Source organism: Candoia aspera, chromosome 3 (assembly GCF_035149785.1).
Source record: "Candoia aspera isolate rCanAsp1 chromosome 3, rCanAsp1.hap2, whole genome shotgun sequence".
Classification (NCBI taxonomy): Eukaryota; Metazoa; Chordata; class Lepidosauria; order Squamata; family Boidae; genus Candoia; species Candoia aspera.
The window spans coordinates 116,776,000-116,800,018 of record NC_086155.1 but is presented as its reverse complement, the minus strand read 5'-3'; the positions used below and the strand labels follow the sequence as shown (position 1 = coordinate 116,800,018).

General features: G+C 45.4%; 1 protein-coding gene across 1 annotated transcript; it reads left to right on the top strand.

The window, feature by feature from the left end:
* Positions 1–15,152: 15,152 nt before the first annotated feature.
* NKX2-4 (NK2 homeobox 4) lies at positions 15,153–16,675 on the top strand. The gene is made up of 3 exons (XM_063300188.1): positions 15,153–15,537; positions 15,978–16,438; positions 16,511–16,675. Exons 1-3 carry the CDS (start codon positions 15,153–15,155, stop codon positions 16,673–16,675), a joined length of 1,011 nt encoding a protein of 336 aa, XP_063156258.1.
* The last annotated feature ends 7,344 nt before the right edge of the window (positions 16,676–24,019 follow it).

Genomic DNA, 24,019 nt, shown 5'->3' with positions numbered 1-24,019 from the left:
AAAAGCAATTTTTCTAAAAACAGTTTGTCTCACCAGACCATAGCCAGGCAAACTGAAGAAACAGGAAAATCTATCAAAAGCGGTTTGAAGAGTAAAGCTGCTAATTTCAAATTTTATGCTTTGGCGATGGATGAAAGTACTGATGCTCCAGATACAGCTCAACTTGCCATTTTTATTAGAGGTATTGATAACGAATATAATGTCACTGAAGAAATGGCTTCTTTGGTGCCATTAAAAGACACAACTTAATCTCTTGGTTTGTACGAAGCAGTAAAAATGAGATGGAAGTGATTTTCTTTAACCATTGTCAACATGTCTGGTATATCTACTGATGGCGCCCCAGCGATGGTTGGTAAAAGTGAAGTACTTACAAAAGTGATAGAGAACAATGCAAGTGCCACCGGCAACTCATGTTTGATGAAGTATCACTGCATGCTACATCAAGAAAATTTATGTGCAAAAGCTTCAAAAATGGATAATGTCACGCAAATTGTCATCAAAGCAGTGAATTTCCTAAGGGCCAAGGGATTGAATCATCACCAATTCCAGGAGTTCCTTAAAAGTATGGATGCTGATTATGGGCACAACTTTTACTTTTCTGAGTTACGGTGGCTAAGTTGGGGTAAAATACTGAAAAGTTTTTATGATTTGTGAAATGAAATCAAGTCGTTTATGGAATCAAAAAGAAAATTTGTGCCAGAACTTGAAGATGAAAAATGGCTCACAGATTTAGCATTTTTGGTGGATGTGACTGCTCATTTAAATGAGTTAAACTTGTGTCTTCAAGGTGAAAACCAACTTATCACTGCAATGTTTCAAACCGTAACAGCGTTTAAAATGAAACTTGAAGTATGGCAAGCTCAAGTTATGGAAAATAATTTTATACACTTTAGTATGTTGGCTAAGCACGGTCCTGTGAACAGCGAGAAATATGAAGCCTTGCTTTCGATTTGAGAACAGGTTTCAAGATTTCTGGGAAACCCATCAATATATTGCTGACACACAGTGCGACAGCTCCCTATCTTTTAACTGCAAGGAAGTATTCAGTATCCTTGAACATTGCCTCATTTCAGTAAAGGGCGAGTGGGGGAGAACAAACTGAAATTAAATACAAACAAGATGCTGTTGGTAAGGGAAGCTGGACTCTGAGATGGAGCTTCTCCTGGATGAGACTGCAGGTTCACAGTCTGACAATGCTCCTTGAGCCCATGGGGTGTCACTGGATTTGAAGGTGGCATCTATGGCAAGAAGCGCATTTCTACACTTACAGCTAGTGCATCAACTATGTCCCTTCCTGAGCCAGCTGAATCTCAACCATTGCAATGTGCTTGCTTTAGTTCACTTATTTATTTACCTGTTGTTGTTATTGTTACAAGGTACCTTATAAGGCAGAATATACATTCAGTAATAAATAAATAAATGAACCTTTCTTATATATGATCAGAACCTAACATTTAAAGGTATTCCATCCCTGAGCCCCAACGTTCTGGAGCTATCACGTCTAATTGCAATAAATACAACTATGACTTCTTAACCGTCTTTTAAAGCAATATTTGCCACCAGCTTTCATTACAAAACATGGGAGCAAATTTAATAAATTAATAAAAAAAAACAACTCTATGAAATTGATCAAAAGAACAACCTTATCACATTCTCTTCAAAATTGTAGAAGAAAAAAAAATCCATAGTGTATATTTTCAGAAATGTTGCATTCTGTAATTTATATATTAAGACTATAACTGAGGTCTCTCTACCAGTAAGTCATACTCACATTTCTACTTTTATGTTTTGCAGAGTAAGACTCTAACTAAAAACTAGCCTGTTGCAGCTCTAAGGCAGAAGTGGAAAGGTAAGCCAGGCTCACCTCCTGCCCCTCTCCAAGCATTTTCTTCTTTGAAATGAGGTTTATATCAGCTTTGATCAGTTCTGACCTGAACTGGCTTCCAAACAGCTATCACAATGGCAAAGCCTTCATCTCCCATTAATCCCTAGTCCACCGGGTCGCTAGGTGGATTGTTGCAGTGTTTTGTGTCGCTGTTTTGGACAAAGGCCATCATTTCTTTCAATATTGGGATAATTCTGCAGAAAATACATCCATGGTGATGACCACAGCAGTGCCATTTTTAGACGTATAGCAAAGGACCCTGTGACTTTTTATCTGTTGTGTTCTAATGCTTCCTCAAAGCAGAGAAGAATCCAATTATTTCATGATAATATGTATCAAGCTCCTTCTAAAAGAGTAAAGCCTTGAATAGCGGAAACAACTACCATGGAGGCTCAGTTCTTTAACTATTTGTTTTTTAAATGAAGTACAAACTTCTTTTGAAGCTTCTATTAAGGCCAACTGGTCCAGACCCGGACACTTTTGCTATCTTTAATGCTATTTTATTAAAATATCAACCCTCCTGCATTTATTTTCAAATGCATAATTACTGTACTGCATTGAATAATGGCATATTTCTGGAGAATGGCCTTCATAGTTACCTCAAGGCTTTCTGACTTAAGCACTGAATTATAGGCTATTCAGTTCTTTAACAACAATAATTCTGCCTGCTTTGACCTGTTACTCAATAGCTTTACACAAATTGCTTAGCACTTCTCAATTCTTTTGGCTTGCAATTGCAGTCTAGAGTTGTTTTGTGAGGATTAGACCTGGGAAAGCCATATGACTTCAATGTGTTTTGATAATAGCAAGGAAAGCTGTCTGGGGGAGCCCATTGAAGTGAATGGAACCGGCACACTGCTTTCTTTCAGAATTTTGTCTCGGCTTCTGCCATTACTTCAGCTTCAAGCTCTAGTGAGTCTCTCCACTTATTCCTGTGGTCTTCTCCAACTCTACAACTCCTTTCAGGTAAATGCAGTGTAAAGCAAACAAAAATTGCCCAAACTGTGACAAATAGGGCATCTTTCAGGAGACAGCCAAAATCTTCTCCAGTATAATTCCCTGAGCCTGTAAGGAAGAAGAAGGAGAAGCAGGAGGAGAAGCAGGAGGAGGAGAAGAGGAAGAGGAAGAGGAAAGTTCTGAAATCCACTTCCAGTGCCCAGCATTTGAGAAAGGGATTCATCCTGAAAATCATGTTTCATCCCTGATTGGTGATTTAGAGCTGGCCCATTTTACAGCCAGACACCATAACTTAGGATATTTTCCCTTCTACTTTAATTGTTTTGGTTCCCATCATGTCCTAAGATCTCTCATCCTACCTGACTCTGGGCCATTGAGTAAGTTCTCAGTGAGAACATAGACTAGGAAAGATGTTGCAGTTTGTTTTCTTCCAAATGCAACTTTTCCCCCTCTCCATGTATTTCCCTCATAGATATTTTTTCATTTCAGACTACACAGTTATTGTGGTGATGGTAAGGATAAAATGAGAGGCGATCCTGTTCCTTCGTATGCTACCTAATGCTACCAAGAGAAAGGTGAGATATAAACGTAACGAAATCATAATTTAATCCTGGAGGTTCATTTGTTCTGACATTCTAAATAAATAGTTGGCTTTCCACTGTGCCTAATCTATTCAGAAGCTTATATTTTGCAGAAGAGGAAAGTGGAAGAGGTGGTCTGCACACATCTGAGCTTCTATCTCATTTCCAAAGTAATATCAGTTATTATAATTCCAGTATCTTAAACCATTATTTAAATAATTCTCCCACTGATGTAACTCTCAAGGAGGCTAGGGAATGGAACAGCCCCCTAACAAAGCCATTTATCCTTCTACCCTGAAAAGTAGAATATGCTGGAAAGTTCCCTTTGTTATCTACTTAATATTCACTGCTACTATCCACACATTATTATTACCTCTTAGCCTTAATATACCACAATCAGATGTACATATAATTTATGCCTACCAACAAAGATAGGTCCTCTTTCCAGAACTTCTTTTTATTTCTGTGAAAGTATTCCAAGCAGTCCAACTTGTATGACTGTCTTCAGCCAAAAAAATAATTAAACTCCAACCTGTTTCTCATTGAGTGTATTTATCAGAAAATCCAAGTGGTTTGTTCAGTGGCTTTTACAATAATGAAATAGGCAAATTGCTTTCTGACATTGTGCTAAGCCATGATGGCCAAGCTCACACACAACACCAAATCATAATAGCTGGTTTAACACATCATGCCAAGCCAAAAACAAACAAACAAACAAACAAACCACACTGTAGCTTAGCATGAAATGTGAACCAGACCACTGACTTAGCTAGTTAAGATTTTAAATCCTAAGAATTACACCAAGGAATTTTCCAAAGAGGACCACTAGACTTTGTGCCAGGAGACCTCTAATATTGGTTCTATGCCACTAAATGATAAAGGAGGATTTCACAAATTGGTATTTCTAGGAGAGAGACTGGTCAGTTAGAATTTCCAGTCTGCAACCTACAGTATTATACATTCTTCAGATTATGCCTATTAAATATTGTCAAGTGATGGGGAGGGAAGGTATACTGCTGGATTGCTACATTCACAGGAAACCCTAAACCACAAACTAGCCAGCTGCCTTTTGTCTTAGTGTATTATGCAAACATGGATGGTACGGCTAGTTTATTGGTCAGTGTGCTGGGTGAACTAGCAAATTGGTTTGAGTCAACCCTAACTTACCCAGTTAACCATGGGTAAGCAAGTTTGATGTAAAGGCTGAAATCAGCAAAACAGAAGCTGGTGCTACTTAGACCAGACAGAACCATTGTAAATATGGAGCAGGAACATTCCTATCTCAAGGTGCAGAAAACAATGGCTTGAATTCTGTGTTCTGCAATGAGCAGAACATCTGCATATATCAAGACTTCTTATTTGTTTACTCTGAAGCAATCAATCTAACACTATGAAGTGAAAGTGATAGTCAAACTGAGAGACAGTCTGGTGTAGTGTTAAGGCATCAGGCTAGAGACCGTGAGTTCTAGTCCTACCTGAGGCACAAAGCCAGCTGGGTGACCTTGAGCCAGACACTCTCTCTCAGCCCTAGGAAGGAGGCAAGGGCACACCACTTCTGGAAAACCTTGCCAAGAAAACCACAGGGACTTTTGTCCAGGCAGTTGCCAAGAATAGGACACGATTAAATGGATTTTAAAAAACCATCAAGTCCTTAAAGGCCTGCTGTTATTTAATTCCTGAATGGAGGATTGAATTTCTGGAAGAATGTAGAGTTATATCTCTGTCTGGCCTGAAGTCTGACATTGTGCAGTTGCAATAGTTGTACAGCATTACAGATATCTGAGTTTGCACATAAACGAGAAAGTTTTTGAAGGAAATGTGATGTTTCTTCTATGCCTTTCATCCAGGGATTTACAATCATCAAAGGGTACGTTCCAGGTCATAACATGTATGTCCTTCCCCATCCAGGACTATAGAGCTTTGCAAAGACTTTGAAGAGATGGCCCCTCTGAGAATCAAATTATTGGCAAAGCTCACAGAAACCAATGCTCCAACTGTGCATGGTCACTTTGCTTTACTTACATCTTTGTTAATGGGAAAAGAGATACTTCATAGGGCCTTTGCTTGAACCCGACCATGGTACAAACATGCCCAATGTCTTTTTCTGTCCTATGTCCTTGTGATGGGACCTTAATCTCATCCCCTGCTCAAGCAATTGAAAATCAGGTCACTAAACTTGTCATGCCTTACTGTTTTTTCTACTATTTCTGACCATCTTATAATTCCAAGCAACCAGCATCTGTTTCTGCTGAAAGAATCTTCATTTGCATTTTTACTGTAACATGGACCAATCATTCCTTTCCTGTGTCCTTTCTATGAAACAATTAACTTATTCTGAACTGTGAGAAATGCTAGAAAGATATGAATTAAATGGGGTATTTATATTCCTCATGAGGAAAGAACAATTTTTTAAAAACTGTTCAACTATGATAGGGCCGTGTAGGCCCAGCCCAAGAAGAGGACCCTATTATCCAGTGGGGTCCATAGGTTATGATTTTAAAAAAATGGTGGCTGCAATTGTGTAATTGAAGCTCCACCTGTTTTTTGTGTACATCACAGATGCAATGCGCATTAAAAAACAGGAGGAGCTTTGATCACACTGTCATGGCCACTATTTTTCTACTACTTGACTTTTTTTATCATAACCTTTGGACACTTGCTATCATCAACTCCCCATCGTATAAGGCAAGGCTAGTTATTCTAATCCAAAAAGTGGCGATAGCTTTGTGGGGCTATCCACTGGCAGAATTATTTCTTTATTTATTTCTATCCTGCCTTTATTATTTTTATAAATAACTCAAGGAGGCGAACATACCAAATATTCCTTCTTCCTCCTATTTTCCCCACAACAACAACCCTGTGAGGTGAGTTGGGCTGAGAGCAAGTGACTGGCCCAAGGTCACCCAGCCGGCTTTCATGCCTAAGGCAGGACTAGAACTCACAGCCTCCTGGTGTCTAGCCTGGAGCCTTAACCACTAGGCCAAACTGTCTCTTGTCTTGGCTTGTATGATGGGGGTTTGCTGATAGGATACTCTTCTGTTAAGATACACTAGCCAGCAAAATACCTTGGGTTGACCTAAAAATATGAGGCAGTTAAAATTATTTACTGTACTTCAGAACATTCAAATCAGTTGCAAAAGGCAACTGCAACTCCTAAAATGATTAGGGCTTATTCCCATTTCTGGATAAGAAATATCTCAACAAGTCTATCATATAGCCTTCTCTAGTTCTGGACAGACAATCCACTTCTGATGGGAGAGCTGCAGTCAGAGAGGGATATTCAGGACAGGTCCTGTTCAGTGTCCCTGTCCCTGACTGGTTAGTCCCTGACTTGCTTATGTTGAGAAGGCAACTGTGGGGGGTGCTGATGTATGCATGCCCAGAACCCTCAGCACCATCAGCAGTCCCATTTTTTCCGTGGGGCTTGTCCTCTCATAAAAGTGACCAGAAAGCTTCTTCAGAGCTTCCTCGCCAACATGAGAACATCGGTGTCTGAGAGGAGGGGGATATTGGGGACAGTTCCCATCCCATTTTAACCTTTAGAGAAAAAGTCAGATACTTACACAGAGTTTCCATCTTAGTAGTTTGGAAGGGAACTGTGCTACTATTTCCATAGTTCTTATTCCCTTGGGGGCACCTTTCTGGAGCTGTTTCCACCAAAAGAGGGGTAAGGCAAGGATGTATTCTAGCCCCCTTACTTTTTAGTTTGTACATCAGTTCAATAATTCAGGCTCTCTCGTCTTCTAATCATTGCTCTCCAGTGTGATCATGCATCAATCAGTTCCAGCAGACTTGCAAAATTCTGTTATTATAGCCAGTCTCAATAATAGTAGTGCTAGAATTCCTGTGGAGTTGATTTTCTTGTCTGGTCTACCTAGTGGGGCTGGCAAAGATCATGCAATTCCAGCCTTGCTTTATTTATTTATTTATTTATCTATCTATTATCTATCTATCAAATTTGTCACCCCCCATCTCCTTCCACTGAAGGGACTCTGGGCGGTTTACAACAAAATAATCACTAAAACAATAAATGTATCAAATGCCTTATAGAATTATGTATCATTAATAATATAAATAGGAGTAAAGTCCAGATGGCTGTGATCTCATTCAGTCTTTGCATGGAAGGGGTACTTCAAGGCACTAGCCAACCCCAGGCATGATTGTTCTCCTTCCCGCCCCAGGCCAGGTGGCAGAGCCAGGTCTTCAAGTTTCTCCGAAAGGCCAGGAGCAATGGCCAGGAGCACCTCCAGAGGCAAGATGTTCCAAAGGGCAGGCGCTACTGCAGAGAAGGCCCGCCTCCTGGACACCGCCAGATGGAATTCTCTTACCGACGGGGTCCTCAGCATGCCCTCTCTGCAAGATCGGGTGAGGCGGGTTGATGTAACAGGGAAGAGGTGGTACCCCAAGTAGCCTGGCCCCATACCATGTAGGGCCTTAAAGGCAATAACCAACACCTTGAATTGGACCCGGAAGCAAACTGGTACCCAGTGCAGCTCGCATAGCAGTGGTGTTATATGCGCACTTCTGGGGGCACCAAAAATAGCCCATGCAGCTGCAGTCTGGACCAGCTGAAGCTTCCATATACTCTTCAAGGGTAGCCCCATGTAGAGCATGTTGCAGTAGTCAATATGGGAGATAACAAGGGCACGAGTGACCATTCGAAGGGCTTCCCAATCCAGGAAAGGGCATTAACTGGTGCACAACATGGAGCTGCACAAAGTCCCTTCTGGCCACAGCTGCCACCTGCTCTTCAAGCAGGAGCCGTGAATCCAGGAGGACCCCCAAGTTACACACCAGGTCTGTCTGGGGCAGTGCAACCCCATCCAGAACCAAAGATGACAAAGTCCGAGATATGGAAGGGCCATTAACCCACAGCCACTCCGTCTTGCCAGGGTTCAGCTGAAGCCTGTTGTTCCCCATCCAGGCCCGCACAGCAGACGATGTAGTAATTTTGTCTGCCTCCCAGGTGGGAATGGGAATGGCATTGAGGGCATTGGCTTCCTTTTGCCTAAAAGAACAACTTATAGTAAATTATCAAAAAACTATCAAAAAAACTCTAAGAATATGACAGAACATTGCAAGGCCAACCACCAAATCTGACCTATCCAAGAAGCTTAATCCCACCTGATCAGATCAAATCTTTATTATGGGCATAGACCAGCATAAGGAGGGTGGGGTACAGTCAATTAAAAAGCATAGAAGATACATCAGAGTCTTTTAAAAAAAATGAAAAGGTAGAAGATACATTAAAACCAAAAGTATATATAAAAACAAGAGACTAAAAGAATCTAAAAGAAGGAGTGGGAGCATTAGATGGGTATAGGGGAGCATTAAGGTTAGTATGTGGAAGACTATATCTATCAAATTACAGCGCACTCTAGTATGGCGAACTAGATGCTCATTAAGTCTAGCTTATGGCACAGGTCATCATCTGACGAAGTTTGAGCGCTGCTGCACAGAACCTGGCAGCATTGTATGTTGTAGCAGGCTTGGTATCTGAAGGCAGCAGGGAGGTATAGAATTGTCCTGTGCACCCTGGATATTTATGCAGTAATGGTGAGATGAGGCTAGTTACCAATGTCTCTGTAACAGATGTTCGTCTATTACAGGCACTGGAGCAGCACATGCTCTGTTGTTTCTGTGTGTCCAGAGCCACAGGGGCATTGTTTCTCCAGGTAAGGAATCTTCCTGTATCAGCCTTCAAGGACAGCTGAAGGGAGGGCATCCCAGCTGAGTTATTCTGTGTCCCAGAGCCAGTCTGGGAGCAGATGGATAAATAGGCTTCCTTGGCTATATGGCTTCAGCCACTCCAACGCTGAACTCACAGGCAGGGCAAGTGCTTCTGGCCAAGAAGAGCTGGAAGAAAAGAGTTTGAGTCCACCAGAAGACATGTTGCCTCCCTCTTTCTCTCTCCCTCTTTTTCACTCCCTCTTTCTCTGCCAAAGTATTTGGCCTGGCCTTTTGATTCTTCCCAGCAGAGTCAGAAAAGGGGAAACAGCTTGGGAGTGTAAGGGACAATTGCTTTGTTTGTGAAGAAATGTGAGAGGACCCAATTCTACTTCTGAAACATCAACAGCTACTGATTTGAAAACAAACTCTATTGAACTAAATGGGGATCAATGCTGAGTAAACATGGGGTCATTCTGTTTGACTGGTGAGGCACTAGCCCAAAACTACCATCTGTTTCTGAAGTACTTGTAGGTAAAGGTGAAGTCTTCTTCCAGTTGAGTTCAACTGACCATCCATGTAATTTTCTAGGCAACAGCATGAAAGTAGTTTATCATTAGCTTCTTCCAGGATTTTAAGATTTTTTAAACTTTCCAATCTGCTTTACAGCCACAGAGATTTCCTAGTGGTCTCCCACCCAAGTTTTAATTAATCCTGCCTAGTATCTTCTATGCGCGGGGAGGAGGAGCCCAAGCAAGATTGGCTATGTACTTATCTTCCTTTATAACAAAAGGATCTTATTTCCTTCCTAGTGTATTTTCATGAGTTGTGATTTTCCCCATTTGACTGATGCAGCTCATGGGGCGAGGGCAGCATTAGCAGCAAAGTGCCATCGCCCAGTTAGCACACTTGATTTTCAATCTGGAGTGTATCCTTCCTTGGATGAGGCCTGTTTTTGTCTAAAGCTCCAGACAAATGCACACAGCAGTCTCTCCCCATAACATTTGCTATTTCCTGCTCCATGTTTTCTCAGGAATAACATCCTTCTAAACTTTGAAAGTCTCTTTTTAAGTCCTATTGTTTTCCATTAAAGGGGCTTCTATGCTATTGTGATTAATATCATATGTTGCAGCATGTGATGAGATCTTTAAAAAATATTGGACCAGTTTTTTTCTCAAAATGATTGGGTGCTAAATATTTCCACTCTTCCTACCCAAGCAAACCAAAGGGAGACTTTCAAATTTAGTGCAGACTAGTTGTAGGATTATGCCTCTAGTGCATCCTTTCTCAACCTTTCGACCTGGAGGAACCCTTGAAATATTTTTCTGGCCTTGGGGAACCCTGCACATTCAGGCTCAAATATAGGCCAGAAGTTACAAAATTATTTGTATTTGTTTCATGTGTAGGCCTGTATATATGCACTGTTCTTAAACTGAAACTAAAGAATGAAACTTACCTCTTTAATGTGAATTTGCCCGAATTTGAAATAATTTTTGAAATAAATTGTGATTTCCCAGGGAACCCCTAGTGACCTCTCATGGAACTCCAGGGTTTCATGGAACCCTCGTTGAGAAACCCTGAACTAGTCCTATAATTACAAAGTAGAAGCAGAAGAAGCAAAGTGTAGCACATTTGAGATACCTCGGTTTTAGTGAGAAATCAGCAGAACAAGCAAATGTTTTGCTCTGTTTTGATCGGACCCAAGTTTTGATTAGGAAAAGAAATCTGCAGTACTGGAATACGTAATGGGAAACCTACCTTTGACAATCAGCCTATGGGAAGGAGTATGTGTGCAGTAATAACAGTTGCAGGGGGTAGAAAATTTATGTATTTGCCATTTTTTTTTCAGTAGGATTCTATGTAGAATAAATTAGTACAAATGCCATCATTTAGGGAAAAGGTTTTAGTTATGGGGCTTTTAAATATTTTGGTTGAAAACCTTTTGAAGTGCCATTGATACAGTTTATATATCAAATAATAACAATTCTCAACTATGCCAAAATGCAGCTGCAATTCTTGCCACTGCCTTTAAAATAGCTGTATCTCAAGCAGGAGGCTCACTCAAAACATGCTCAAGGAGCAAGTAAGGAAGAACCACTGCCAGTGTCCTAGAAAGGGCCTTTGCCAATGAACTGGAGGCTCTGCAGATAACATGTAATTAACATTTAAGGTGCACACAAAGCAGTTCTGAAGTGGGGTTCCTCTCCATTTCTGAAGGCAAAAAACCATTCACTTCCTCTTCTTTATCTAAATGGCATTTGACACCCCCCAACACATCGACCAAATATGCAACAAATGTCAATACAGTTCAGTGAAAAGCATGACAGTTAAAATGGCTTACCTAAGTTGGTTTTCTAGAGTTAGAGTTTCAGCCTAAATTAAATACTTTAAATAGTATTAGTTTCAGAGAAACAGTTTTAACATGAGTTTAAGCTGTTTAACAGTCTAACAGTTGAACAGTTTTAACTCTTCTGTGGCTCTTTAAAATACTGTATTGTGCTTGTTTTCCTGCTCATCATCCTCAGAGGAACTTAACTCTTGACTTGAGCTCTGTTTCATAGGAGTCCTGAGAAAGATAGGCCTAAGTATTTCATTGTGGTACAATTTTAAACAACAGAAAACCCCGTGTCTAGGCTGTGCCACCCCAAGCTGTAACGATGAGGGAAAGCTTCCTTCTGCATCGCGCAGACTCTGGCACCCAGGAACCGGTGTGAGCCAGGCTACCCAGCTCCTCTCCCACCTGCCAGCTTTCTCTTTGCCAGCACGGTTTTCCCAGTCCAACAGAGATCAGTCAAGGGAGTCCCATCTGCAGTCTGAAGTTCTGTGGGCCAAACAGTAGTTGCAGTCTACTGTTGTTGGGAAGTTGCAGAGAAGTCATTTTAGTCGGAAAACACCCGCAGTCTCGGGGCGATGGGAAACCAACGCGGACCTGCATTCTGGGCGCTTCAGGCTGACTCGCCGTCTCCGCCGGCCAGCCGTTTTTAGCCGCGCACCTGGGCCCGCTGTCAACTTGGGCGGCGGCGGCGGCGTACCGAGGGGTACGTGAGTGCGCGCAAAAGAGGCAGCGCGCGCGACTGTTTTCCACGCGCCTAGCTCCCTTCTCCGTCATTTTAGCGCCACCCCATCCCATTTGGGGCCATGCTCCTTTTCTATGAAATACCCGTGGAGTATTAATATACACAGAAGTCCTTCGAAGCCTGGGGAGGGGGCCACTTCTTCGCTTTTATATAGGCGGAGACCTCACACTCGGCAGATTACGGGTACGGCTTTCTTTCAGAACAGAGCGCGGCGCTTGCAGGGAGGCCTGATCGCCGCACCTCTCCTCTTACAAGCTGAGCACGACCTCGTCTCTCACGACCGCCAGCAGCGTGGGCATCGCCTTAGTGGTGTTCCCCCGCCGCAACAGCTGTTGCCTATGGTGGACCCTTCGTATCACCGCCGCTAGGTCTCCCTGCCTCGGCGACTCTCAAGATGGCTCACCATTCGTGGCAACTTCGGGAGGGAACTAATCCTCTTCTGTTCATCCTGATAAACGAGGGTAGGGCAAGGGGAATCATTAACTTCCGCAGGCCCTGTATCACTCCGGTTTTGTTCTCCGCTTATGAATGGGCGTGGAATTCCTCGACCCACGAGCGCAGAGAAAGCCCCCCACGGTCACAGAAGCGGAGGGGGCAAAGCAGAACAAAGCACCTTCCCGTAACTAGAGTCAGCAGCCTCAGCTCAAACGGGGAGCCGAGTGTGCGCCTAGCTTCGCTCCGGGCTCAACTTGTCAAACCAAAAGAACCAAAATGAGTTTTCCCCTTTGGGGTCGGTATGGCTCAGATCGGGTAGACAGCTAACAACTCGCCAGCCACTGGATCCAGCTCAAGGCGTCGTTGGCCGTCTTCCCGCTCTCCAGCTGCAAGTTTCAGGAAGTCCAGCTTCCTAATGGAGCCCATTCTACTTCCCCAGGACGTCGTTCCCCGGCTGTAGCCGGGCTTCTGCCGCGACAGGCAACGCTGTTTTGCTTCTTCTTCCCGGCTTTCTTTCCCGGCGTTTAATGCACCTCTCAGCCCTCTCTGTTTGGTAAAAAGAATCGTCAATATTGTCCAGATTGTGGGCAACATTCTGAGTCTTGCTAAGCATGTGTCCTGAACTCCTGGTTGGGGGCCAATTTTTTCAGGCCAATGTTTGGTCAATAACACGGCTGATACAACAACCTCCCCCTCCCCTGCCCCGCCAGAGAGCTGATCACCCCTACCCTGACACCAAAAGAACAGTTCTGGTCACACCCACAATTCATCTGACCTCGCCTCCTAAAAGAGGTGATGAAGCCTTGTGTATTCCCCCCACCCCATGTTGTAGTAAGAAGAACTGCATATTTTCTAAAACTGCAAGGATGGATGGCCGTTTAAAAACTGGACTGGTCAGCATGGTCTGATGAGTGGGGCTGTCATTGGGCTTTCCCGGACAGTCTGGTGCCAGCTACAAGGGAGAAAGAGGACTCCTACGGGACTTGGTATAAAAATCTGTGATCAGCAGAGGTCTCTTTCCACTTATAAACTTCAATAGTTTTGAGGACGCCTTTAGAAACAAGTAGCCCTTCCTTAAGAACAAAGCCTATTTGTTACCACGGGATTTCTTCCCAAACGGTATCAGCACACGAAGCTCGAAGATCAGCTCTGCTGCAGACAGGAAGCAATATTGATCTTTGGCAGGATTCCCTCGGTCTTGCTCCCTGCCCGGGATTCTTTTGCCTTGGCTGCAACAAGCCTGTGGTCGGAGTGGCTGAACCAACGTTCCCTACACTGTACTCTGTTGCCAGTGCAGCCCTTCGGTTTCCGCATCCTTGGGTTTTCTTTGGGCACCGTGCGGTTACTTTACACCAGTCTCCCAGCTTGAAGCCTTCCAGATGCGCGGAACGGAACGACAATTCCCATATTGCCTAGGCCCCTGGCGCGGAAAGGTCTCTCACGCTTTCAAAATACTTCCTTTACCTACCTTCCCCGCTTCTCCGACTTTTCGCTTCTGGAAAAGAAGTCGGGATGGCTCCACGTCTTGTTTGCAGCCAACTAGTTCAAGCAGGTCCTCCTAGTTTAATGCGTCATACCCTTTACCTTGTGTATGACCGCAGCCTCCTTTTTTGTGTGTTCAGCGCGCTTCGCTGTCAGCATGCCAGCCATCTCAATGAGAACCCTGTAAGGAAGGTGGGCCTTCGTACCCCAGCTACCGTCCCGTAGTTTGCGCTGTTTTCTTTCTGACTGCCACGGTTGTGCTAAAGGGCTCAAAGGAATGGCCCACCCCCGTCATCAGTCCAAGCCATACTACTTACAGGGGCAGGGAGGTCTGCGGAACCCGAAGGCTCGCGCTGCTCTGGCCTGAAGAGGCGCTCAGAAGAGCCAGCCCGCCCGCCGAGTTTAGCGCCCGTCTGAATCTGGCAAAAGGAGGGCTCTGGAGACACCGCTTTTCTCCGAGACCGGGTTGGCCAACGCAACACCTTACTTGGCCAGGTTCATGATATTCTGTTGGACACCCTCTAAGGTTCTCCCACCGATGCGGGAACTGGCAGAAGGGAACCCTTCCATCGGGAGCTCGACTTAGCAGGGGAGGAGGGGGAGGGCTGATGCTAAAGGTCTTTGGAAGCACTCGCCAATGGACGCGGTTGGAGAGCCCCCCGCCCCCGCCACACCTTGTTGGACTGTCCTCCCGGCGTGAATGAAGAGCTGCTGGGAGGGGGCCTACCAATCTTTCCAGACTCTGGAGAAGGGAGATTCGGGGAACCCCTCCCGCGCTGGAGAGGGCGCCAGGCGAAGAATCCAGGGCCGGGGGAGCGCGCTGGCGGCTGGGGGCAGCGGTGTGGCTCCGCCCCCGTGTCTGTCGTAAACCTGGCGCCGCCGGTCTAAAATAAACGCTAGCTAGAGAGAGATCGAAGGGAGGGCTGGCGCTCGGCCGCCTCCCCCTCCTCCTCCTCCTCGCCGGGTTCCCGCGCAGCGGCGACGGTGCTCAGCCCCCTTTTTCTCTGGACTCAGCAGCAGCGTCCGCCGGGCGATCAGGAAGGGAGCCAAGGGGCTGCCCGGCGAGCCATGTCGCTCAGCCCCAAACACACGACTCCTTTCTCCGTCTCCGACATCCTGAGTCCCATGGAGGAGACCTACAAGAAGTTCGGCGCCATGGAGGGCAGCCTGGGTGCATCTTTGGGCGTGGGAGTGGGCGCCGCCGCCTACCGGCAGACCTCGAGCTCAGCTCTCCCGCCACAGCAGCAGCACCCCATGGCAGGCCACAATACTACCGCCTACCACCCCATGGCCCACGCGGGGGTCTCTCAGTTCGCTCACGGCTCGGTGGCTGGCTATTGCAACGGCGGGCTGGGCAACGTGGGTGACCTGGCGTCCTATCCAGACAGCGTGCGCAGCAGCACAGCAGCCTCCGGCTGGTACGGAGCCAACCCGGATCCCCGGTACCCCACCAGTAAGCGGGGAGGGGCGAGAGAGGGAGGGACTGGATCAGCTGGGGGGTTCTTTTTGCCGGGGGTGGGGGTATATGCTCCGAAGGGCGTCCCGTATGAAGCCCTCTTTTGGGTAATGCTCTTCCTCGAGTGCCCTCTTTCCAGACCTGGGCGAGGAAGTCCCAAGTTTGGGGACCAATGGGAGTTTCACGGGGGGAAGAAGGAGCCTTGTTGGATATGCTCAGAGGTACTCTAGAATCCCAGGGCTGAATGGTGTGGAAAAGAGGGTCCTCTTCGCTCTTGGATGGGATACCGGTAGACGAGAGGAACCACTAGTATTAAAGTTATTTATTGTAAACCTCCACTGGTGATTATGACCGCTGGTCGCTGTCTTCAAGGTCGCCCCTTCCCTGCTTCTTGGCCTTGACGACAGCTTCTCTTAATCTGTGCCGCGTGTGCTCAGTTTCCAGGCTGATGGGCCCGTCCGGGGCCATGAACATGGCCGGCATGGGAGCGCTATCAGGAATCGCGGAGGCTGCCAAATCCATGGCCCCCGGCCTTCACGCCACTCCGCGGAGGAAAAGGAGGGTGCTTTTTTCGCAGGCCCAGGTCTACGAGCTGGAGAGGCGCTTCAAGCAGCAGAAGTACCTCTCGGCGCCCGAGCGGGAGCACCTGGCCAGCCTAATCCACCTCACGCCCACCCAGGTGAAGATCTGGTTCCAGAACCACCGCTACAAGATGAAGCGGCAAGCCAAGGACAAGGCGGCGCAGCAGCTGCAACAGCCGCCGGAGGGACCCAGCCTATGCCAGCCGCCGCCCCCCCCACAAGCGGCGTCCCCGAGGCGCGTGGCGGTGCCCGTCTTGGTCAAGGACGGCAAGCCGTGTCCGCACAGCTCAGCCGCCTCCGCCGCCGGCCAAGCCACCGCCGGCCAAGCTTCCGGCGCCGGTGGCAGCAGCGGGGCGGGCGGGAGCGCTGCTCAGCATCAGCACCCGCAGACGCAAGGGACCACGCTGGGCCGAGCGCCGGACCTGGAGGAGATGTCCCCCAGCCCCCCTTCCCTGCACGGCCAAGTGAGCTCTCTGGCACAGATGGACGCGGCTGCTGTCGATTACAGCGGCGGCCTGGTCAATGCCAGCTTGCTCTACGGGCGGACATGGTAATAAGCCCTCCTCCCCAGCGAATCGTCGAAGTGGCTCTTCCCTCTAGTACTGCGGCCTGGATCGGCAGCTCCCCTGGCTTCTTTCCTTCCCCTTCGGGGCTCATCCTAGGCGGAGAACCTTGCCTGCTAACCCTGGGCACTGCGGGGGAAAGGGGTGTTTCTCCTGCGCCCGCCGGCCCGCCCGCCTCGGCTACTCCAGGATCTCGCTTTGGCCACCCGCTCCGGTAGACAAGGCAACCAGACGGGGGTCTTCAGTGGCCAGGTGTAAAAAACGAGGTGGGGAACTTTCTTAGGTGCTCTGCATAGTAGGTCCCTCTCAGCAGCTGCAGGGGAGGGGAAAGCCCCCCCTTGCTCTGAGACAGTCCCCGAAGTGGGTGAGGTTAGCTCCAGAAGTCGTTTGGAGCAAGGCTTCCCTGCGTACCTAGCTGAGAAAGGCAACTAAACAAAATCAACAACCGCCCTCTGAAGTGGAGCTTACTTCTGGTGAATCAAACCGAACTACAAATAATGCTAATAATTTTACCTGGGAACCCACCCCTTAAGTGCAATCTCATTATTACTGATTGAGAGCTGATTGAATTGTAACTTAAGGTAGACTGGCGAATATTATCCGCCATTTTCGCAAAAGAGAAGGGGCGACGCTCGCGGAGGGAGTGGGAGGAGACCTACTTGTATCATTGTACCCGGTAATCATATTTTTAAAGAAACTTTTTGAATCTGGGGGTTCAGGTTTAAAAGAAATATAACAAAGATGTTATTGTTAAGTATTATTTAGTAGGGATCTGGGTGTATTACTGGCAAATGTCATTCAGCTGTACAGCAAGCTACAATTCATTCCAATAAAAGGTAAATGGGCTGATGAAATTAAGATGAAATCGTCCTTAGCAAATACAATGTTACCTGCCTGTGGGTTTCATATCAAAGCCACAATGCCATGCGGGAAGTTCTCCTGTGGAAGGAGCTGAGCAAGAGCACGACAAACTTTCTGAAAGGGTGTATCTACCTCTAATTCTTTTGAACGTTAACATTTGTAAAAAATTAGTGGGTTGCTAAGTGAGTTCTTAATCAAAGGGAAAGGAGGCAGGAGGCACAGAAAACAGATCAAGAAAAAAGATAGAATTCGCCAGAATACAAACTCTGTGTGGGAGGGGAGAGAGGAAGCCGAAAACACTTTTGAATGAGGTCTTTCTCAGACTGCACTCCTAAAAAACAGGCTCTATGAATATAAAATATTATACCACAAAAGGCTGGAATGGTGAGAATAGTTAGGCTGATATCCTATATTCATTTACAGGACAAATGAATTCAGAAAGGTTTACTTTGGGGTAGTTAGGAAGATTGCTTTTTTTTTTTTTTGGCTGTTTAAAACTCCATTAAACCCTGCGGGATAAAAGCAGTCCCGATCGTGTGCAAGATTGCAGTCAGACTGCATCTTTGATGTGGACCCTACCAATGCTTTTACAAAATATTGTCAGTCGTTATATAATATCTTTATTATTGATTGTTTATCTGCTTGCATTTTTTAAAAATGAAGCTATTATTTCCTAATCCACTGTTTCTAAGATTGATTTGGTCTTAATTGTCACATAGTTTATGAATAATACTTATTCTTGTTCGGTCAGGAACAACCAACAGTCTTTTGTTTTCCCGCAGAAGCAGCCTGCAGTTCCATTTGGTTTGAGAGGTAGCTTTTTAATAAGTGAAAAAGGTTTGGTCAATCACTTCGATAAACTTGAAATGAACACAAATTGAATAAAGTTTGGGTCAGAATCTGATTGTGATTTTAGTCAAGAAAGCAATTGGTGGAATTCATGCAAATAAAAGGAATATCAGGAATGCATTAACATTTTTAAACTTTAAAAAGGGCAGGACAAGAAATTCTCCTGTGGAAGCTTCAATTAAGGGTGACACCAAAGATCAGAGTTTCCTCCATTCCTGTGAAAGGCTCACTCCTAGGTGTTTCTGGGCAGACTGTAATCCTTTAATATTTCAGTTTACAAAACGTAATGGGACCACTACCTCAGTCCAAGGCATTTTTGTTGCTGGTTTAAATAGGTTTTTCTTCTAGGTAAAGTCGTTCAGCATAGGATCTTAAGAGAACAACTCCAGAGCTGTTTTGTCCAGCTTCCACTCATTTCAGTGATGTAAGTGAAGGAAAACTTCCCCTTGGAATGTGCCTTAGGGAACATGAAGTCCATGGAAACACACTGCTGGGGAGTGGGGGGACGACCCTGATTCAGATGAGCTCGCAGTTGGGATAAATATTTTAGTTCAGAATAGTGACATGTAGTTCCAAATACGTAGACAGCAGGAACTGGTTCCATTGAAATAACTTAGAAGAGGCCAGTGCATGCCACCAAAATTTTAGATGCATTTGTCATATGTTCTATTTAAGTTTCTAAATAAAAGTATATGAGATAATATTCACCTGAGAGCAAGTCCCATTGTATTGAGTGAGGTTTACTTTTGAGTAGATGTGCTTAGGATTGCACTACCCATCTCACTTAAAACTAGTGGATTTTAAAACGTCCTGGATTGTGTATTTCTGAAGGAAATTGGATTGTTACCCTATTTAGAAGTAAAATTCGTGGTTCACAGTAGAACTTCATTCTGTGAGAACTTCATTCTCGGGATCTGGTAAAACTCGGGTTTGAAAACTATTACAATTAATGAGAATTTGTAATGAGACCAAATTATTTGGGCATTTTAAGTTTAGTGTCCACATATAAAAGTAATCAAATAAAATCGATGCCTTGTACACTCAACATCTTAAAGTTGGAATTCCGAATATCAATTAAAGAGGAATGCTGTTCATAGATCTGCGTCGGATTAAACACGTTTTAGGTTTGGTTGAAATAAATGCAGGGCCGCACTGCTATCAGCGCGAAATTTTCTGTGAAAGAGATTTGCTTGCCAATAGCAGGCAAGGGATTGGTTCTAAATAGCTTTAGTCTACAGTTCCATGAACTTCTAGAAGAAAGACTGATTGAACTCAGTGGAACCTACTTCTGAGTAACCATGCTAGGATCGTGATCTAAGTTTAATCCCCTATTTCTATCTACTCGGGCAGTACCCTTACTGGACGTAACGGGACTTTCTTCTGAGTAGACACGTGTAGGATTGTACTGTGGTCCAAGTACTTTGACAACTTGGGAATGACAGGGTCGTATGCTACAGCCCTCTTCTTCCATTGCCCTTATTTTGTCATTGTATTTATGTTGAATAATGTCGGACAAAATAGTTTAGCTATTTACTGAAGAACACCACTATATTTTTCTTGTGTAATAACGAAGTTGTTCACTTCCTTCGGACTAACTCAGCTACCCAAGTTGTTTTGTTATGGTGTTAAAGGGTCCTCCCTCCCATCTTTTCTTAGCTATGCTGTTCTTTAATATTAAAGAATATAAAAGGAGGAGAGAAGACTGTGGAGGAAGAGAAACGTTAGCAGCGAATACATGCAAGATGGATGGGGAGGGGGGACCGATCATTTATCTATTAGCGTCGACACAGAAATTTACAGAATTCATGGCTAACTGCTTATTCGTCTACCTTTATGCTATTGCTTTGTTATAGTGATTCTAAGCGCATTTGCCAAAAACCAAGCTCTCTGAAACGTGGAGATAGTTACTCCCGAGTGAGCATGAGGTTGCAGCATGGATTTTATTTCCTAAGTTTGGCTCTCAGTTGGCTTCGAACTCAGCTGTCTGTAGAACTCATTTCCAAATACTGTGTGGGGGAATCGGATTGGGTTGCATATGAACGTGAGAACCTGTTCCGCTGGCAAGCAGTGTGTCAGGGGCCGGAGTCTGCATTCCTTGTTTGGATATGGGATACCTTATTCAGACCCGCAGACCATTGCTTGAGACTGCTGCAGCCAGCCCCCGAGGCTAGGCGGTTAGGAGCCAGACCAAAAGCAGCGATCAAGTAAAGTTGTTCCCTCGGCAAAAACAGGTGAGACGAGATAAGCGCTCGGCCAAGCGAACGTTGTTGAATTGTTCGGGAAGGAGAAATCCCACTGAACCCAAATAACAACAGAAGAGGGGGCGAGAACATACATTTCGGTGGACCAAAGCTTGAAACGAGTTTCCCCCGTCCGTTCGGTTCCGAGACTTCAACTCATGAAGGTGCGATGTTTTCAAAATGGAAAGATTTTATCTACAACGAGTAGTTCACCCAACCTTATTTAAATGGGCAGGCCGAAATGCATTGGAAAGGAACACAGTTTCACTTGGCAAGAGCGCGAGGCTAGGATAGGGCTCCCGGTTGCATCGGTGGAGGTTTGCGCAGCAAATTTTTACAGCAGACAACAGAAAGAGTTCGTTCGGTTTGAATGTCTTACTTCAAGTAGATTTTTGTAAGGCCTTTTCCATTTCACGAACTGAAGGAATGGAGAAGATGTCAAATAATTTTGTGGTGCCTTAAAATCTCGGAAATATGTCATGTAGACCCCAAGCCATATAAAAACATCTATGTTCTTACTCCTACGAATTTTTTAAAGTCGAAACGGGAAGAAGCCTCGATGGAAAGGTGAGAAAATGGCGAAAAAGAATGATGCTTTTAAAAACAAAATTTTAGGACATAAAATAGTTTAATAAATTTATTCACAATAATAATGGCTATTGAAGTAGTCCCACAAAAGTTTTCCAGCTTACGTGGGGGCTAAAAGTTTAATTTTAATTCTAGCCCTTTTATACATCTTACCCGCCAAGCTCCTGGAAGGCTTCTTAATGCCCAGAAGGTGGACGCTGGATTGGGTGAGGGAGCTGTTTTGCGAAAAGGCCCCATTTCAGCAGACCGGCACATACCCGTACAACTTAACTACGTACACATCTGAAACAGACGAAGCCTGGGTGGCAGAGTGTCTGAGGACCGAATACAACCACCAAGTCAAAGACGCGTTGCAAACCTCACTCCCGCCGCATCAGACCCGAAGTCTCGTTCCTTACACAGCTCAGTTAGGCTGACACTACTATCAAAGTGTCCCCGCTGAACTGTTGGGACTCTCTAGGGATGCAAACTATTCAAATTGGTCCTGGCGTGGCCTCCACGCCTTTCGGTGAGTGTGTGCGTATGTAGGAAGAGCGAGCGAAACCCCGATAGCTACGTCCCCTAAGCATTTCTTCCTAATTTGCTTTCCAACTTAAAGGCTCTTCTAATGAAAAGCAAAGCCGGCCTATTGCGGAGAGCTGCGAGCACTTCTTCTCGCGAAGCCCAGGGAAAAGCTTTCCACCCATTCAGCTGCAGCATTTTTTCAGAGCGTTTGAAAGAAAGGGTTTTCTCCGGCAATTAGTGCTCGCCAGGCTTTTAAGGCGAAGACAAGCCGGGCAGCCTTCGCGGAGCTCATTATCTGAAGAGGGGGATAAGTGTCTTTGGAGCGGACCGGCGAGGAAGGGGTCTCAAGTGGGAACAAAGAGTCTCCCAAAGTTCCTCTGCAGCGGTGGCCGCAAGTCAGCTGCAACTCTCGGGCCACAGAGCGGCGGGGGGGGAACGGGGACGAGACTCCCACAGGCTGCGGCGGCCTTTCTTTAGGGCAAGGCCTCGGTGAGGACCGGCGGTTCCCTCAGCAAAGAGGCCCCGGCGGGATGAGGGAGGCAGAGGGACCCCAAAGGTCGGGCCCCTTCCCTTGCAAGTGATCTTGGTCTCGGCGGGGCTGCTGGGCCAATCGCGACGGCGGGAAGCAGAAAGCACGCCTCGTCTTGAGGTGGTCGTTTCTGGCGGGAAGGCCCTTTCGCCGCTGGAGATCGCCTGTTGGGGTGTGAAAGAAGAACGGAGGTGGGGCCAGCAAGAGCTCACCCTGACCCCGACGGCGGCCACCCTCTGGGCCTTTTGGGGGTCCTGCGGCAGTCTGAAGGCGAGAAAGCCGGTTTCCCCTTCGCGAAAGCTACTTCTTGGTCAAGGAATATTTGGAAAGCCCACAGTTGAGGCGTAAGGCGTCTCAAGACACGCCCTTCAGGGAGTGGTGTGGCTGGTTGCTGTTTTCCACCGACTGCACGTGTATAAGCAATCGCAGTTTGCTGCCATAGCATCTTGAAATCGGCATATTTAGTCCCATCGCGCCATCGCCCTAACTAGAGTAACTAAAGTTGGAGGACTTGGCTCCTATTAGTTATATGTGCAGGCTAACATTTACTCTTAGTCCAGCTAAGTAACGAGTCTTACTGAAATAAATATGTAGAACGCTGCAGCCTCAGGCTTAATATTTTCATTATTGTAATGTGATTTGGCTGAGATTCCCTTAGGAAATCTTAGGATGGAAAAGGAGTTCCATTGGATATTAAGCCTTGGGTGCACAGGGTCTCATACAGTTTTTCTCTAAAATTCTGCCCCTTCCCTGGGTTCCTGGGACGAAGTTCCAGGGTCAAAAAGTAACCTTGCACTTTGGGATGTACTCACTGGCTTTCCTGTTCCCGACACCATATACATCCCTAGCAAGTGAGAAATTAAATACTTGATACTAGGTCCTGTGGATTGCTACTATCAATCTGCATTTTTTGGCAAGAGCTTCTGGCAGCTTGTGCTAACATTTTCACCCCATCCTCTGTTCCTATTCCTCACTGCAACCATAAGACTTCAAAATTGTCTAAAAGGATGAATCTGTTGTTCCAGAATAGTGGCGATTAGTAGTCGTTTGCATGTAGTAAGCAGGACTGTAATAGCAGAGATGAAGTTCTTAAGTTATTGGTTCATAAATAGGAAAAAAGATAAAGAGTCCATAATTGTTGGAATAGTAGAGGAAATGTTTGTTCACCTAGGTAGCCCATTTTGCTTAAGAGGGAATTGTTAGGACACCTGTCCTGGGGATTTACCTGTCCCTGGCAACATACCATACTTTGAATACTTCTTTCAATATTCAGTGCAGTAACTCCAATTAATATTTAGGTTCTTTTTACTGGGTTGTTTTATAGCACTGTCCAATAAAGCTGTAAACTCTTGTGGAAGTTACACAAATAAGAATTGGTAAATATTTGAATTCAACCCTGCTTCTATTATTCTGATTCAACCAGTAAATACAATATTAGAAGTATTGTCATTTTTATAGGCTTAGACCTTCCATGGCTTGCTTAAATGTGCTATCCTGTACTAAGTGCTGCATGCAACAAGCAATGATCGTGCATATGACAGCTTAGGTCCATCTCTCTACTCATAGGCAAGCAATATATGCTAGTCCAGAAATTAGCATGGTATCCCATATGTATCTCACACCTTTTCATCTCATAACAAAATTCACTTTTTATGTTTCAAAGAGCAAGTGTCTGCATATTTAAGGTATTTCACTGGAACTGTACATTGTATATTGTACACCCTCTCCTTGTTTAGTGACTGCAATCCATTCCAGCGAAGTGGT

What these genes read in the sequence shown, in the direction of transcription:
- NKX2-4 (XM_063300188.1), top strand. Translation starts at nt 15,153, where the DNA reads ATGTCGCTCAGCCCCAAACACACGACTCCTTTCTCCGTCTCCGACATC. An exon ending in GGATCCCCGGTACCCCACCA is followed by an intron (nt 15,538 to 15,977) that starts GTAAGCGGGGAG and finishes GCGTGTGCTCAG; the next exon opens with TTTCCAGGCTGATGGGCCCG. An exon ending in CCGCCGCCGGCCAAGCCACC is followed by an intron (nt 16,439 to 16,510) that starts GCCGGCCAAGCT and finishes CAGCACCCGCAG; the next exon opens with ACGCAAGGGACCACGCTGGG.